The 16478-nt window shown below is 35.1% G+C and overlaps 1 protein-coding gene across 1 annotated transcript; it reads left to right on the top strand.

Annotated features, from left to right (window-relative positions):
* Positions 1-478: 478 nt before the first annotated feature.
* On the top strand, positions 479-13978 carry slc6a22.1 (solute carrier family 6 member 22, tandem duplicate 1). The gene is made up of 15 exons (XM_067503150.1): positions 479-684; positions 4530-4726; positions 5256-5390; positions 6092-6232; positions 6983-7070; positions 7160-7292; positions 8147-8281; positions 8651-8754; positions 9272-9396; positions 9620-9732; positions 10003-10140; positions 10245-10347; positions 11073-11173; positions 12543-12713; positions 12800-13978. The coding sequence occupies exons 2-15, from the start codon at positions 4540-4542 to the stop codon at positions 12908-12910; spliced, it is 1785 nt and encodes a 594-aa protein (XP_067359251.1). The 5' UTR covers positions 479-684; positions 4530-4539; the 3' UTR covers positions 12911-13978.
* The last annotated feature ends 2500 nt before the right edge of the window (positions 13979-16478 follow it).

Below are 16478 nucleotides of genomic sequence, written 5' to 3'. Positions count from 1 at the left end.
GTTAGCTTTTCCCCCGCTTCCAGTCTTTATGCTAAGATAAATAGCATAAAGCTCGGTACTTGTAAAATGCAAATGTTCAGTTATTCAATTAGTTCAGTTACTCGGTTTTTCTGAGTTACTGGAGCAAAGCAAAAAAATGCACTGCTTAATCAGAACCTAATGGTGATGTCATGTCATTGCTTTTCTGGACACTACTGAGAGGTATGACCAAAAAAAGTCAACTTCAATTTGGCATTAAATAAAAAAAAGTCTGAGGATCACCAAAGTCTGCTGCACCACAAATGTAGATATACTGAAGACCTACATTGGACTCAGCTACGCATGCAGTTGGCATGGCTGATATTCAAATCTCTTCCCTGGCTCTCTAATGTGCATGCATGAGGCCTGGTTGAGCAGTCTCCGCCTTGAGTTGCTCATTCAAAAACCCACAACACCCCCCCCCTCCTCCTGTCTCACTCTGTTCCTCTAACCGCTTTCTCTCTCTCTCATTGTCACACAAACACAGCTCTCTGAAACCTCCACACATGGACTCAGTCATAAACAGAGCTGGGGAAACCGCTTGTCTTTGAGAGACTGGGATTATCTAGACTTTCCTAAAAACAGACACCAGATGAATTCTACCCAGAGCTAGATGGAAGCATTACAAAGAACCACAGACTAGTGGCGTGTGACCAACTTTGTCAGGTACTTTTTATCAATTTATCAACTTCCCTAAAGGTCACAAGAAGGTTGTTTAGGGTCTGTTTATTTGTTGTTTGTGTAAGTTGTTAGTGTGCACTACTGTGGATTAATATCTTTAATAGGAAACAAACACTGTCCTAGCAGGTCACAAAGAGCTGGGCTTTTCTCGTTGGCGCCTCTAGTTGTATTATGTAGGCCAAAGGTTACTGTCTGCAGGGAGAGCAGCTATTTCCCTTGTTTAGTGTGACATCTCAGGCTGCACTGTGGTCATGGCTAGTGTAAAGCTAATGTTGTTTTAAACAAAGCAGTTTCTCTAGTGCAAATCTCTACATAAAAACACATTTCAAAAAGTTGCTTTGAGTTTTTAAAGAAATAAATTTACACAGCCTATGCATACTCATTTTTCAGCATTCAGCATTTTGAACTAATGAACTGTAAAATAAAGTGTCTAAATATGTATCTGTTTCCTCCATCTGGGATGATCAGATTACCAAAACAGAAACATAAAAGTGTTTACCATTGAGCCTGCCAGTGGTACACAGGGATTAAAAAAAGGAACATACTCAGCAGAAGTGACCAACAACTATTGCTTCCACTGCCAAGTTTCTTAATGTTCGGTCACATGAACTGCAAAAATATCAACAGAGATATTTTTAAATTCCATCAGTAAGTTGTTCTTAGCACCTGGCCTTCTTGAGTTTTGCCTCCTGTTCATATATTTACCCACTTGCCAAGGCAGTTACTTTAAATATAATTTAGCTAAGTAGTACAGAGAGTCTGGGGGAGTACATGTTGTACATTTAGCCTACCTCACAAGTCATTTACTATATTAGCTTGTTTGTTCCAACAGCCACCGCCAAACAAAATAATCCTATTTCCCAACATTTAGATATTGTAGGTTTAAGAGTAATGCTACATTCAGGTAAAGGTTTTAACTTTTGTACTGTGGTTTATGACAACATACTTGCAAAACATTTTCATTACATGTATTAGTAAACAATTTTGGAAGCACATTTGTTCCATTGGAAAATACACAGATTGACCACAACATTAATACGAGTAGTCTTAATAATATCATTGAGGAAAAGGGTCAGCAAGGCCACTCTAACTTCATATTCACTGGAGTACTATGCAGATTATATATGTTTTACATAAAGTTCAAAAGTAAAAGTATTCCACTAATAAAACAATGTATTAGGTAAATGTAAAAATACTGGCTATGGAAATATCAATATGAATAATATTCATATTAGTATTAAAAACCACCAGAAGGTTTTAATATTGTAGTTGACCAGTGTAAGGTCTTACACAACACAAACACCAGTATCATAATTTTCACTGCCTTGTTCTTTTTGACATTATTCAGTCAAAGATGTCCAGTCATTTGTCTGGTTGCATTGATCAGAGAAAGAAAGGAGTATAACCAATTATTGGTTTATAAGCGTAATTGTATTTTACAGACATCACTTGCTGTCGTTTGCTGTCTGGGCCAACATAATTTTTTTTATTGACACTTGTTGGTGCAGCATGGTGTTGAAGTGTCCCCTTACAGCTAGAAGGTCTAGGGTTCAAATCCACCTGCCAGCTGTTGCCTTTCTATGTTACATTCATATGTTCTCCCCGTTCTCACGTGGCTCTCTCCTCAGCACTCCGGTTTCATTTAGATTCATTAATTGCCCATGCTGGCCACCCCACTGCCCCACCCCCAGAAAACTTCCCCCTTTAATAAATCATAGTTCATAATTAGTACATACAAAGCATACAGTCATCTTCAATCAGTAAATAAATACAAAACCAAAAAATAAATAAATCATGAATAAATAAGTATACACCCCTGCTGCCCACCAATTTCAACCAATTGAGGTGCCAGCTCAATGGGAAACAGCCCAATCTCCACCTGTGGGGGCGATAATGTGCCGGATGGCGTGCAGTCGAAGCGGAAAAAGAAACATTGCAGCTATAAGTTTAATTAAATTGAAAGGAAGCCACATTTAGTAAACTTTAATCATTTAATCAGTCGCCTTACACATTTTTGCTTTAATTTCCCCTCCAAAAAAAGAGTCAAGGGTCGTGCAAAAAACAGCCACGGGCTGAACTTAATCTGAGTTACCACAAGGAAGACCAAACTGCTGTGCCAACACAAGATTTTCGTTGGCCCCGTCTTGCCACCCCTGTGAAACCTTTCTGGTGGGATCACTGCATAGGTGTGAATGTGAGATTGAATAGTTGTTTAACCATTCACTCTCACATTTACACCTATTCACCCACATTCACACACTCTGTATGTCTCCATGTGAGCTCTGAGATAGACTGGCGACCTATTCAGGGTGTACCCTGCCTCTCACCCACTGAGCAAGATAAGTGGTAAACACAATGGATGGATGTTGCTGTTAATGGCCCAGCTAATGAATTAACTCAACAGATAGCTGAGCAATAAGTGTAAAAATATTTTTGGTTACAGATAATTTTTTTGGTTTCTGTAGTGTCTCTCTTACTGTGGAGTCCTTGAGATAGTGAAACCCTATATGGTTTGAGGTTGCCATGTTTGGAGCCACAATCTGTCACCTTCACCTACTATCCAATGCCTATGATAACTTCATACAATTGTCACAAAAACAGCTGGTCTTTATTTCAGAGGTACTACAAGTCACATTAAATTATTTGTTTAAAATTAAATGATCTGCTTTTCTGTGGCTTTGACTTGCTTATATTTAAGTTAAACTTAGAGTATTAGGTTTATGCCTTATTAATTATTCAAACAGACTATTGATGTTCTCACACAGCTTAACTGACGGCTTATTTTTAAAAACAACACAACCTACAGTTTTCTAAAAACACTTTAAAACATTTAAATTAGTTTGTTAAATTGTACAATATGCTATTTTTGCATGAAATAAAATACAGTATAGTCTAAAACATTTATGAAAGAGACCCACTCTCATTCAACCTTCTGTAGTAGTTCTGTCTTGCAGGAAAACAAAGACACCATTTATTAGAAATTAACATAAGGTGATAAACATAAGGGCTAGTCTGTATTCTGTGGCTCGTTCACATCTTGAACTTGAGCCAAGTTTAGAGCAGTGGTTCCACCTTTTTTGTGGTTTGAAGCTAACACTATGGAAGGAATTACTTACACAGATCAGTCACAATGTTAACAAAACTAGTAGTTCTATAATAAGAAAAATGTGAATTTTATATAGTTTGTAACTAACAAAGCAAATGTTTGACAATAATTCTCATCTACTGCTAAGATTTTCTTTTCGGTTGGCACCATAAATGATCTCTAAGAAATCTCAGGATTTGTTGTGTTTTTTTAAAGGAATGTAGAAATGCAGTAGCACACAGAATTTCCACTCTATTTTCTTTACTCCCACTTCAAATCCAGGGCAGCAACACAAAACGAACATTGATGAAAGCTTTACGCCTCATGCCAAGCAGCACTGACCCTCTATTGAACCAGTGCAGTAAGACTGTTGGCATTGTGCAGATTATGACTAGAAATATAACCATTAATATACTGTGATTAAAGCCTATCATTGTTTGTTATTGTTGTTATTGTTTTTGTTTTTTTATGTTGTATGATGGGACTCAAGAAAAGTGATATGAAAGTACAATGGATAAACTCCTTAGTAAATATTTTGTACTGCAAAATAAAATCTAAAAATAACATTGATGAGTTTTCTTACTACACAAACACTCCAATGTAAAAGTATGAATAACCCAACTGTGAACAGTAGTAATTTGGACGCTGAAGGATTTTGGACAATATGAGCCTCTTATATTATATCATATTGAATTTTTTTTTTTTTTTTTGCTGAAAATGTTTATTTCTGTCAATGATTCTGTAGTTACAGTGTAATGGACAAGCACGGTGGTCCAGAGGTCAAGCTCAGGGTGGATATGGACATGGCTCCTCCTACACACAGCACCCTGACCAGAGGACAGTGGTCTAACAAAAGAGAGTTCCTACTGGCTGTTGCAGGACAAATCATAGGCCTGGGAAATGTGTGGCGGTTTCCTTACCTGTGCTATAAAAACGGAGGAGGTGAGCTTTGTTAATTTAAAGAAAGCGCTTGGTGCTGCTTAAGTGTAGATGTTTAAACCGTGTTGGCATTTTATGGCAACATTAAATTCTAATTACCAAACTAAAACACATAACCTATTGATTATTTTTTTTGTTGTTGTACTTATGAAATATATGTTATGACAATAGTCATGCCTTTCTTTCTCTGATCAATGCAATATTTTCACATTCACAAGGCACTTGTGTGCATCAGACCCAGCTGTGATGTTGATTTGCAGTAGTAAGATAGCTCAGTGGAATGTAGTTTAGAAAACCCTTGGAAAATACCAAAACACCTTCTTCATCTCTTTGGCAACAGACAATATTAAAAGTAGCTGCAAATAGACAAACACTCATTCAACCTTTGTCAGAACATACTGTGTCATATAGAAACACTGCAAATACAGAAATGCTACAAGTTAAACCTTACATCAGGGAACATCCTGAGACTGGTGTTTAATGTTCAACGAGATTTTTATTGATTGCTGGTGTACCTTTCCATTTTCACTAGGAGTGTTCTTCATTCCTTATGTACTCTTCCTTTTTACCTGTGGAATTCCCCTATTTCTGCTGGAAACCTCTCTTGGTCAGTACACCAAACAAGGTAGCATTACCTGCTGGAAGAAAATCTGTCCCCTGTTTGCAGGTAAAGATTCAGAAGTAAGATCGTTCAAATTCACAATAAGAGAAATTATTAAATGTAATGTTGTTCATCCAGTTTCATGCTATCTCTGCACACTTCCAACAAACCAGGTCTGAACCATTACATTTACAATTAAAGGGATTTCATGTTTGATATGAATTGCAGTTTTTGTAAAGTGTGCCTGCTATGATTCAGTAAAATATGACTGAATGGGTTACAAAAACAGAATTTTGTCTTTCTTGTGTATACATGAAGCCAACAGTGCATTGTATGTAGTATTATTTAATAATGACTATATAAGGGTATAATATAATTTATGTTACGGTATTAAACAAACTTTCATGTTACAAAACATCCTGTTATGTTGTGTTCTTAAGGTCCAAAATATCACGCTTCCACTTTGTGAAAAACAACTAGATTTGACTAAATCAGGCAACGTTTACTCTAGTATTTTTCTTTTTTCGTTTTTAATAAATTATATCGTTGCAATTTTTATTATTATTTAATAGTGCTAGTATTAATTAAGATATTTATTTTATTAGGTTTTCAAATAGATTTCAATAATTTAATTTAAAAGTGAGCTCTTTTATCGAAATCACATTTATCCCATTGATAGAATTTTATAATTTTATCTTTTTGTGTGTCACTCACATTGTTTTATTTGTTCTAAATCTGAATTTGAAAACTCTTGTTTTGTTTTTCAGGTTTGGGTTACGGCAGTCAGGTGGTTGTTTTATACTCCAGTATCTATTACATCATCATATTGGCCTGGGCTTTCCAATATCTCTTTTCCTCTTTTAACTCTGAGCTTCCTTGGGCGAGTTGCAGAAACAGCTGGAACACAGGTATGCTCCAGTTTGTGACTCAACAAACAACCTTTAGGGCAATCATTATGTTATTGGCTAAATAAGTCACTATAAGTGAGTCATTACATTGGCTGCTTTAGATACTAATCAGGTTGAGTTTGTTGTATAAGCTAGTTTTAGGCCTGAAGTTTAAAGTCCAGCTGTTGGAAAACATATTGTGATCTGCCATGTGTGCTCTGTCAGACATGGGTTCATGTTACATAACATATTAAGAGTTCCTATTGAGTTTTGTTTCAAGATGTACAGTATAAAAGTTTTCACAACCAAACATCTTCAACTGATAATACTTTCTATTAAAAATCCAAATTCATTTCAGAGTTAGTTTACTTCAATTCAGGGCAATTTGTAGTGTCTGTGTACTGCTTGGGCCAAACTTATTTATCATAAATTCATTTCTTAAATGCAGGTGAAGAAATAGAAACCTTATTTTAGTAGGAAAAAGCAATTAAGACTCAATTAATTTCTAGCAGAGGATTTACAGTCTAACAAAATTATTATTATCACTAAATATTTCTTTTAAATGCAATTATAAAGATTATTAGTGTTATTGTAATAATATGGGCTGTGTAAAAAAATAAAGATTCCTTAAAAAAAAAAACAAAAGGTTCTAGCCCAGAACGAAAATGAAAGGGCGGCAGACTTGGAGAACAATAGATATATTTAATGTGAAAACATTTCTATATGTCGGTGAGTTTGTTGTTTAAAAGTTCCCATGCTTTTTTGCCACAGAGACATGTGTGGAGTTTGATCCAGGAGCTAACTTTTCAAACTGGACTGTAGCAGAAAATGCAACATCACCAGTTAGAGAGTTTTGGGAGTGAGTATGAAAACCAAACAAAACCCAAATCAAAGACAACAATCAAAAGTTATATCATCTAAATGTTTTACCTGTAAATGTTTTTGCAGGAAAAGAATTTTGAATATCACAGGAAGTGTCCATGAGTTAGGAGGTTTGCGATGGGAACTGGTACTTTGTCTTTTGTTGTCGTGGGTCATCTGTTACTTTTGTGTCTGGAAAGGAGTGAAGTCCACTGGAAAGGTACAGGGGCAATGACTTGTACACCAAGTACCAAGCAGCTGTTAAAGTATAATACATAGAAATGAAATACAAACCTTTTGGGCTGACGACATTTGATTGTACTCCTAAAAACTCTGGTTCTATCACCACTATGTAATCACAGACGGAGAACATGCTTGCACACAAGTATCAAAATAAATGTTTAGTAGAATAACACTACCTTAAACATAATGTTTCACAATAAAAACTGCTGTCAGTGTCAGGTGAGGATTAGTGTTATAATTTCAACATCAGGTTTTGTGCTCACAACCCACACGACCCCGGTGACCAAATACTGTATTTGGTTAGAATCAGCTGTACTGTGTAAAATAAGTTTTTTGTTCAGTAAATACAAAATATTAGCTCTAAAACTCCTTCAACTACAAAAAGTAAAAGTACTCTTTATGTAGAATGTCTCATTTGACAGGAGTAGGTTTACAGGTTTATTTATGAAATTAATATATTGAAGTTAAAGTATGAAATAGCAAATTTTTAATAACTCAAAAATATACTTAACAGTATAGCACTTAAATAAATGTACCTGGTTACTTTCCACCAAAAAGACAGTACCTTAATATTTAAACTGCGCTTTTAGTATTTTGTGTAGTGTGCTGTGATACTATTTTCACAGACTCCACAAAATAAAGTGTTACTGAGGATTATTAGTACTGTATAGGTTTAATTCATGCTCGAATACTGCACCTTATACTCAGCCTATTAAGTAAATACAAGCAGGTTTGAGTGTGAACTTTGGAGCGTGCATGGACTGGGACAACATAAAATCCTTCCTGGTACCACAGCTGCACACCATAATCTCAATTCTAATTCTTTTACAGGTGGTTTACTTTACAGCTACATTTCCATATGTGATGCTAGTGGTGTTGCTTGTTCGTGGACTGACATTACCAGGGGCCTTGGATGGTATTAAGTTCTACCTCTACCCTGATCCATCCCGCCTCGCTGATCCCCAGGTATGTTTAAGAGCTGTGTGATTCAGTTGGACCAACAAAATGCTGTGAATTTCCATTTGATGTAATGATGAAAACTTGAGTTTCAATGTCAGAATACTTCATACTGCAGAAGTACATTTAATAAAAACTACATGATAAAACCAGGAGAGTAGTACATGTATATGGGTGTAATTGGTGTCCTGAGTTTCACCATGACTATGACTTTTTGCAGATCATTGTTTTGCTAAAGTTACATAATGAGCAACAGTGTCAAACATTTGCAAGCGTTCATGAGGTGGTTCAGTTTAAAGTTACTGCAGAATTGCAACACCATATTCTTTCATAGGTAATTTATTGTAGATTAAACAAAGTCCTTTATTTGTCTTGCAGGTATGGATGGATGCTGGCACGCAAATATTTTACTCCTATGCTATTTGCATTGGGTGTCTAACTGCACTTGGGAGTTATAATAAATACAACAACAATTGTTACAGGTAAATCTGATAAAGAGTTTTTACACACAACACACACGAAAACAATGCTCATCAGGTGCCACCTGACCTAAAGTACCTGAAGTACCTGTGCTTACTACTTGAAAACATCTGTCTTTTACAGTAAGACAAAACAAAGTTAAGCAATGGCTCAGGGGTAAAAAGTGATTTTGAATTGTCTTACTTTTGTGAGTGTAGTGTATCAAGTACTAAAAGAATTTATATAAGTAAAGGTACAAATACACAAATAAAAACTAACTTCTGTGAGCATAGAAGTTTCACACTGACATCTCTTCTTTGGTAAAAGTAAGTAAGTACATGGTTTACAGCTAACTTTAAGTAGAAAATTAAAAAGTCTAAAAAGTGAAGTCTGAAAAAAGTGCCATTAAACACACCACCTGAAGTAAGCAATGATGCTAAAACAGAGTTTCAGAACATTAATTATAAGTATAGTAACTATTTGTTGAATATATTACAAAATAATTTATTATACAAACTTTTCTTTGTGTTTTCTTTTTAGGGACTGTGTGTACCTGTGCTTACTGAACAGTGGGACAAGTTTCGTTGCTGGCTTTGCCATCTTCTCTGTACTTGGATTCATGGCATATGAGCAGAACACAGACATATCAAAAGTGGCAGAGTCAGGTAAGAATATGCAAAGAAATACTTCACTCTCTATATGGAGCATTTGCGATTTTCCTTAGGTCGAAAAACATGCAGGTTAGGCTAAAAGATGGATAGAGGGATAGAAATAATAATTATATCAATTTGTATTGCATCCAAAACACACTAACACATCACAAGAGTGAGATATTTTCCCCTAATATAAGGAAAGTGTTTATTTCTTTTCACCTTATTTTGATTGCAGGCCCTGGTTTGGCATTTATTGCGTATCCTCGAGCAGTCGCAATGATGCCTTTTCCTCAGCTCTGGGCAATTTTTTTTTTTGTCATGATTATCCTTCTGGGACTGGACAGTGAGGTAGGCAACAAAACCAAAGAGCTGGTTTAAGTTTTAATCAAGTCGTTTAAAAGAGTTGATGATATTACTCAAATGCTGATCTTTTTAAAAAATACATGCATTTATTAAAACAAAACTGAGGTTTCCCAATCAGGGGACCCATAGATTTTAGTTTGTTTGTTATTTACTTATTTACTGCTCAATTTCCAAATCACTATGTAATCAGCATTGTAATCAGTCTTTAAAGTGTGAAGCATGTTTTGCTGTGAAGTTAAGGGGTTTGTGTTTCAGTTTGTAGGTCTGGAAGCACTTGCAACAGCAATTTCTGACATGAATCCTTTCTTCTTCCACGTTGGACATCGACGTAAAATTCTCCTGCTTGGTATCAGTGTTTTCTGTTTCTTCGTTGGCCTCGTTATGGTCACAGATGTAAGTTCAACTTTAATTGTAACTTTGTTCACAATAATAATTTTTAAAGTAAAAAGACCATTTGAGCAAAACAGCAACTCTAACTGAGCTCCTATCTCACTCAGGGTGGACTCTACATCTTTCAGCTGTTTGATTACTATGCCTGTAGTGGGATGACTCTACTTCTCTTTGCCATTCTGCAGTCTGTCTGTATTGGATGGGTTTACGGTAAGCTGATAAACAAGAGCTCTATGGCTCTTGTTTTATGTGTTGTATTAGCTTTCATTAGACTGAAAGAATTCACATTACAGATATGTGCAAGATATTTATGACAAGTCAGACTTATTATTTAAAACATGTTCAAATAAATTTTGATGAGCAGAATTCCAATTAAAGGTATCTGTAGTTATATTTTAACTAGTAAGAACAATTTGTTGATTTGAATCGGAAATTATTTTGAGATATTCCAGGTTTCTCCAACTACAACATTAGTATTAAAAAATAAATTAACAAATATCTTTAATATAACGCAGCGGAATGTGTTCTGGATGTTCATCTGACATGAGTTTTATCCGGGCTCGGGACTGGAACCAAGTTAGCCTATGGTGGCTGGGTGGGGTCACACCTTGTGGGGTGGGACTGGAACCTGCAGCTTTCTGCATCCCAACCCAATGCTCTACCACTAAGTCACCAGGCCCCCCTCATCTTTAATATAACTCTTAACATGCAATAATTCCAATTAAAGATATGTGTATCATGGAATATTTAGAAGATATCTTTATTATCTTGGCTGTCGCAAACAACATAAATACAAACATAAACATAAACATAAATACATTGCAGATATTTTAAATGTAAATCCTGTCCTGATGTAAAATTGCCTGTAAGGAGTGCACTGTCCATGGGCTTAGCACAGTGATTCTGAATTTCCTCATGTTTTTGTCTACTCACAGGTGCAAATCGATTTTATGAAAACATAGAGGACATGATTGGATATCAGCCTTTATCCGCGATTAAATACTGTTTGAAATATGTCACTCCAGTAATATGCATGGTGAGTACCAGCATAGCACATATGCAGTTTTTATGCTCGTATTTTTAATAATTCTAGCTGATTAAAAATAACAAGAATAAGAATACTGGGATATTCATTGTGTGTCACTATTTGTAATCTAATCCAAATGTGGGCAAACAGAGAGAGAGAAGGATGTAATGAGCCAGTTATTATAAGAGATAGGTAAACGGGCTGACTAATGATTAAGGTAACCAAACCCAAGGGAGAACAGGAACACACAAGCACACTGAGTACAACCAGTGATCTAACAAGTGACTAAGAGAAAACAAAGTAGCTCAGACGTGCTTACATCTTGATGGCCCAGGGAAAGGGAAGGTAACAGGGCCATCTGGTGCCTACATGAGTGGTTTTTCTCAAATGCAACTGTCTCAGAGAGCATATGTGACCGATGGTGGTGGAGTGATAAAGACATAGATGACAAGTGGTACCAGCAAACGATGTGCTTTTGTGGCCTTTGCACATTTTACAACCCCAATTCCAAAAAAGTTGGGGAGATGTGTAAAACATAAAGAAAAACAGAATGCAATGATTTACAAATCTTATCAACTGTATTTTTTTTTAACAATAGAACATAAAAAACAACATATCAGATTTTGAAAGTGAGACATTTTAACATTCCATGGAAAATATTAGCTCATTTTGAATTTGATGGCAGCAACACACTTCAATATGCAATATTACTATTGTCTAGCATCCCCTCTTCCTTAACAACTGTCTGTAAATGTCTGGGAAATGAGGAGACCAGTTTCGAGAGGTTTAGGAGAGGAATGATGTCCCATTGTTGTCTGATGCAGGATTTTAGCTGCTCAGCGGTCCTGGGCCTTTGTTGCTGGATTTGTTTGTTTTATGATGCGCTAAATGTTTTGTATTAGTAAAAGGTCTGGGCTGTAGGCAGGCCAGTTCAGTACCCGAACTCTTCTCCTGGGAAGCTGTGCAGTTGTGATGGTTGCAGTTTCTCAGTTTCTCAATTTCCACATCTGATGTGTTGTTTATATTTATATTTTATTGTGAATAAAATATGGGTTGATGAGATTTGCAAATCATTGTATTCTGTTTTTTATTTATGTTTTCACATCTTCCCAACTTTTTGGGATTTGGGGTTGTACAATGGCAGGTTCTAAGCTGCTGGACGTGGCAACAATAACAGATTACATTAAGGACATAAACAAACAACATTTCTCACAAGGGTTAGAGGTTTTTCCTCCTACTGTAATAACAGGTTGAATTATCCTTCAATAGCTCAACAGATGGCTTAATTTTTACTGCTTTGTACCTGGGGTTGAGTTATTGTTGACATTTTTTAAGCAGGTTCTGAGCTTTAAATATCTTGTTCCATGACGATTTTCAGGGGACATTCATTTTCTCTTTGGTGAAATACACTCCCCTGAAGTTCAACAACAAGATTGAATATCCGTGGTGGGGTTATGCTCTCGGCTGGTGGTTCACTCTGTCCTCAACTCTCATGGTTCCCATCTGGATGCTGTACAATCTTAGTGTCACTCCTGGAACACTGCGACAGGTAAGCTGCTTGTATGGAAAATTGGTCTCCAAAACTATGTTTGTTTTTGTTTAGTTTTGAAATTAACCCACATTTTCATTTGTCAGAGGTTCTCCGCCTTATGTAAACCAGCTGAAGACCTTCCTTTGACTATATCAGAGAAGAAAGCTCTGGAGCTGTTCGATATGACCTCATCTCCTATCAACATGGCGTCCTAGTGTGAACAGACAAACTAAAGCAGCTTCGAGACTCAATACTTTCAGACAAATTTCATTTTAAAATAGTCCTCAATCTTTTGTTTTTTTACTCCTTTAACAAAGCAATTTCTTCATGTGACACCGCTGATCTGTTGATATTTTTGCATTACTTATTCCATTTAGAATAATGTTAGAAAATGGTGACAAATGCATACCCCAGTTTCTCAAATGTTTGTTTTTGTCCAACAAACACTCTTGTTAAATGCCTTTAATAGTTCATCAGTATTCTATGAAACAACTAACTGATCAATTGCACAGATTGTTTAAACTTGAATCTTCCCAATCCAAGGTCCGCCTGACATTTTGTATGTTACTGTTAGTCATCTAAAAAAATAAATAAATTTATATTTATAGTAAAAATGTTTTTTAACTAGGTTTAACAAGTATCTGCAGTAAAGTAACACTTGCCAAACAAGGCATCCAGATTGGAAACTAGAAACTTAAATGTCATTATGAATGACATTAATTCATTTGACTGTGTAAATCATAATAAAAAACATACATAAAAGACGGGAGGTTATTAATATTCAGATTCAGATTCAGACCCTGGATACTATATGCACTTTAGCCGACTGAACCAACAGGCTGTGCCAACACTAAAGTGTTTCCAATGTGTACACAGTACTGCTACTGTAAACACAGGCAGGAAGCTATTGAGTTTGTATTTGGTGCTAGATTTGCTTTTAATGGCAATGAGAACAAGTGTGACTGTGATGTTGGAAGCACAAATGCAGTGACAGAAGAGTATATTTTTAACAGAATTACTGTATATATATTTTAAGGGCAGTTTTCACTTTAATTAATTTTAGTTTTTATAGAGAATACACATTTTTACACATTCATTTGTTTTTTGTAAAACACATAAATGCTGTAAAATGATTTTTTTTTACATTGAGGATCAGTGACTAGTGTGTATTTTAGAGGAAAATGTCTTTCCAAAAGATTTTTTATGTGGTATATGAATTATGTTTAAACTGTCAGGTTTAGGCACAACACACTTCGAACAGTAAAACCATCATGGACAACCAGTTTCTTTGTAATGTTTTATTCATGAAAAAGTGTGTGTGCGTGTGTGTGTGTGTGTGTAAAATAATCATAGGATTTTATATTAAAATCTAATTGTATGTTGTCAATCCTATTAGATTATGTTCCATTCTTTAAATATTAATTACGAATGAGACAATCCAGCAGTTTTGTGTGAATAAATGGTAAGATTTCATCTGATTATTTAAATAGATACATCACAGTTAGGAAGACAAGGAGGTGATGTTTATTTAAATAATATTAATAGCAATTCAAGTAAAAGCTCTTTCATGATTCTTTCCTTAGGATTATTCAGCAAAACTCTTAAGCTTGAGAAAAAAATCTTCCATTGTAATTTGTAGCATTTTTGGAAGATGGAAATCATCCAAAAATGTCAAAGATAAGTGTTGGTAAAAGTGGAGCATTTATAAGTTCAGAATATTTTAATAAAAACCATATCGTATTTTTATATCAAAATTACCAAGCGGTATCAATGTTGTAGCCAATTGGTGTATATCTCAACCTACACATTACTACATTAGTGCATTGTCTGCAGATGGGACTAGAGCCACGCTGAAGGGTCAGTAGCTAAGTCAGCTAAGCTGTCTGAGCTTTAGACACGTTAATTATTTTTGTAAAACATGCTATCGCTGAGCTCGACAAAAAGGCTCCTTCTTGGTCTTGACTAACATATTTTTCAATCCATCGAATAATACAACATTTTTGGTTTTCTAAGACAAGACAAAAATGAGGTTTACCTGGTTAGATCATGATTACAGCTAAACATGTCTAAAACTTCTATGGACATTTTATCTCATATGTATATCAAACAATAGTTGACAAAACTACCTATACCTTGAAAAAGAACATCTTAACATGAATGCATGCCTTGGATTTATTTAATGTTTTTAAAGTGCAAAAAATAAAATATAAATATATATAGTATATAAAGAAGACGTAAACAAATGTACCTTACATGTTTTTTGTTTAGATATATGTATTTTTTACTGTCCAATTACCCGTTAAGTTGTTGAGAGGCATGTAAATAATTTTGAAGTTGATGGTGGGGGCTGAATATTGTTACATACAATTTATCTTAATAGAAAAAAAGCACATGTGCCTATTTCAACCGTACAAAATGTTTAAATGCCACCAGTACTTAAAAACATTTAACAACAAGCTGTTTAACTTTGCAAGCATACATAATATATTCACGCACACATACATACAAGAAATATTTAACACAGCTAAGGTTTTCATTCAATGTTATTTTCTGAAATCTATCCAGATATTTAATGAAAGTGCATCATTGTCCACTGACATTAACACATCTGAAAAATAAACCAAAAAAACCTTTCATGGTACTAACGCAGAAACAATTACATGGATGTAAAATGATGTAGCTGATCACATCAGTTGATAAATATATGAAAGACTGCGAAAGATTGAAAGAAAATGGATTTTGAAGTTTAACTGTGGTTTACATTTCCCTGCACTCCCCGAATTTATAATTGTATGTCTGTCCTGTCAAACAAGGTGATATCGTGATCCCTTATCCAGTGGGAAGATAGAATTATAATTATGAGTGAATCTTGACAGAAGCAATACTGCACGTATTTCCCCGTTGAATGGAGATTTTGCATTTCTTGTAGATTGGTGGTTTTTTTATATGTCACGGGCTGACAATGAAATCAGCCCTTTAAAATTATGTTATCCTTCCCATAGACACTATTTTTCATCAACTACAATACCAGACTGACAGTAAAACTGTTTATATTGCCTGATGTGTTTTTATAGAAAAAATACAAGATGTCAACAATAATGATGCGTGTATTCAAGAGTAAACAATTTTAGTGCACAACCATTGACTCGTCTGAGGAAAACAATGCTTTCCAAAACAAATAGGTACATTTGAATTGTATTTGTCTAAATGATCTCTTTACACCTCAGTTTATAGTTGTAGGTAGTAGCTAACTAAATACGGGCAAACTGTAAAATAATCAGAATGACAGATTCCTGTTTTGGTGTTATTCAAGATTAGTAGTTTGTGAGTACATGTGTCTCCTGTGCTACTTGAAATCTTAAGGCTTGTGTCAGTGATTTTATGACAGTTTATAATAAAAATGTATGTCTGATGGGAGAAATACGTTTTTGGGAGCACGTTCTTTATGACATTTTGTTATTTTCAGTATTTACCAACAGTGAATTCTTTCAGGTTTGTTTAAATGCCACCGCTGCTTCTTCATTGTGAACCAATGCTATTGTGAGCCACTTTTCCAGAGTTACTCAGAGTCACCACTAAACACACTAGTACAGACATTTTTACATTAACACTTTAAACCTCCTCTTGTTTTCTGTCCTTTTAGTGTCACGTAAGCTCATTTCATATGTAACTATGACTGCATTGTATTTGTTTATTTCTGTTTGTTGTGTTTTTTATTCGTAAGCTTTTATACATTTTTCAATCATTACATTTGTTGTTGTTTATTTAATCATTAGATTTTTC

The sequence above is a fragment of the Channa argus genome, chromosome 5 (assembly GCF_033026475.1).
Source record: "Channa argus isolate prfri chromosome 5, Channa argus male v1.0, whole genome shotgun sequence".
In the NCBI taxonomy this organism is placed as follows: Eukaryota; Metazoa; Chordata; class Actinopteri; order Anabantiformes; family Channidae; genus Channa; species Channa argus.
The sequence above is the reverse complement of the archived record's forward strand: the minus strand, read 5'-3'. Positions and strand labels throughout refer to the sequence as shown.

Excerpts from the sequence above, each read along its gene's own strand:
- slc6a22.1 (XM_067503150.1), top strand. The coding sequence starts at position 4,540 with ATGGACAAGCACGGTGGTCCAGAGGTCAAGCTCAGGGTGGATATGGAC. Across the intron at positions 5,391-6,091 it reads AATCTGTCCCCTGTTTGCAG|GTTTGGGTTACGGCAGTCAG; the intron begins GTAAAGATTCAG and ends TTTGTTTTTCAG. Across the intron at positions 12,714-12,799 it reads CTCCTGGAACACTGCGACAG|AGGTTCTCCGCCTTATGTAA; the intron begins GTAAGCTGCTTG and ends TTCATTTGTCAG.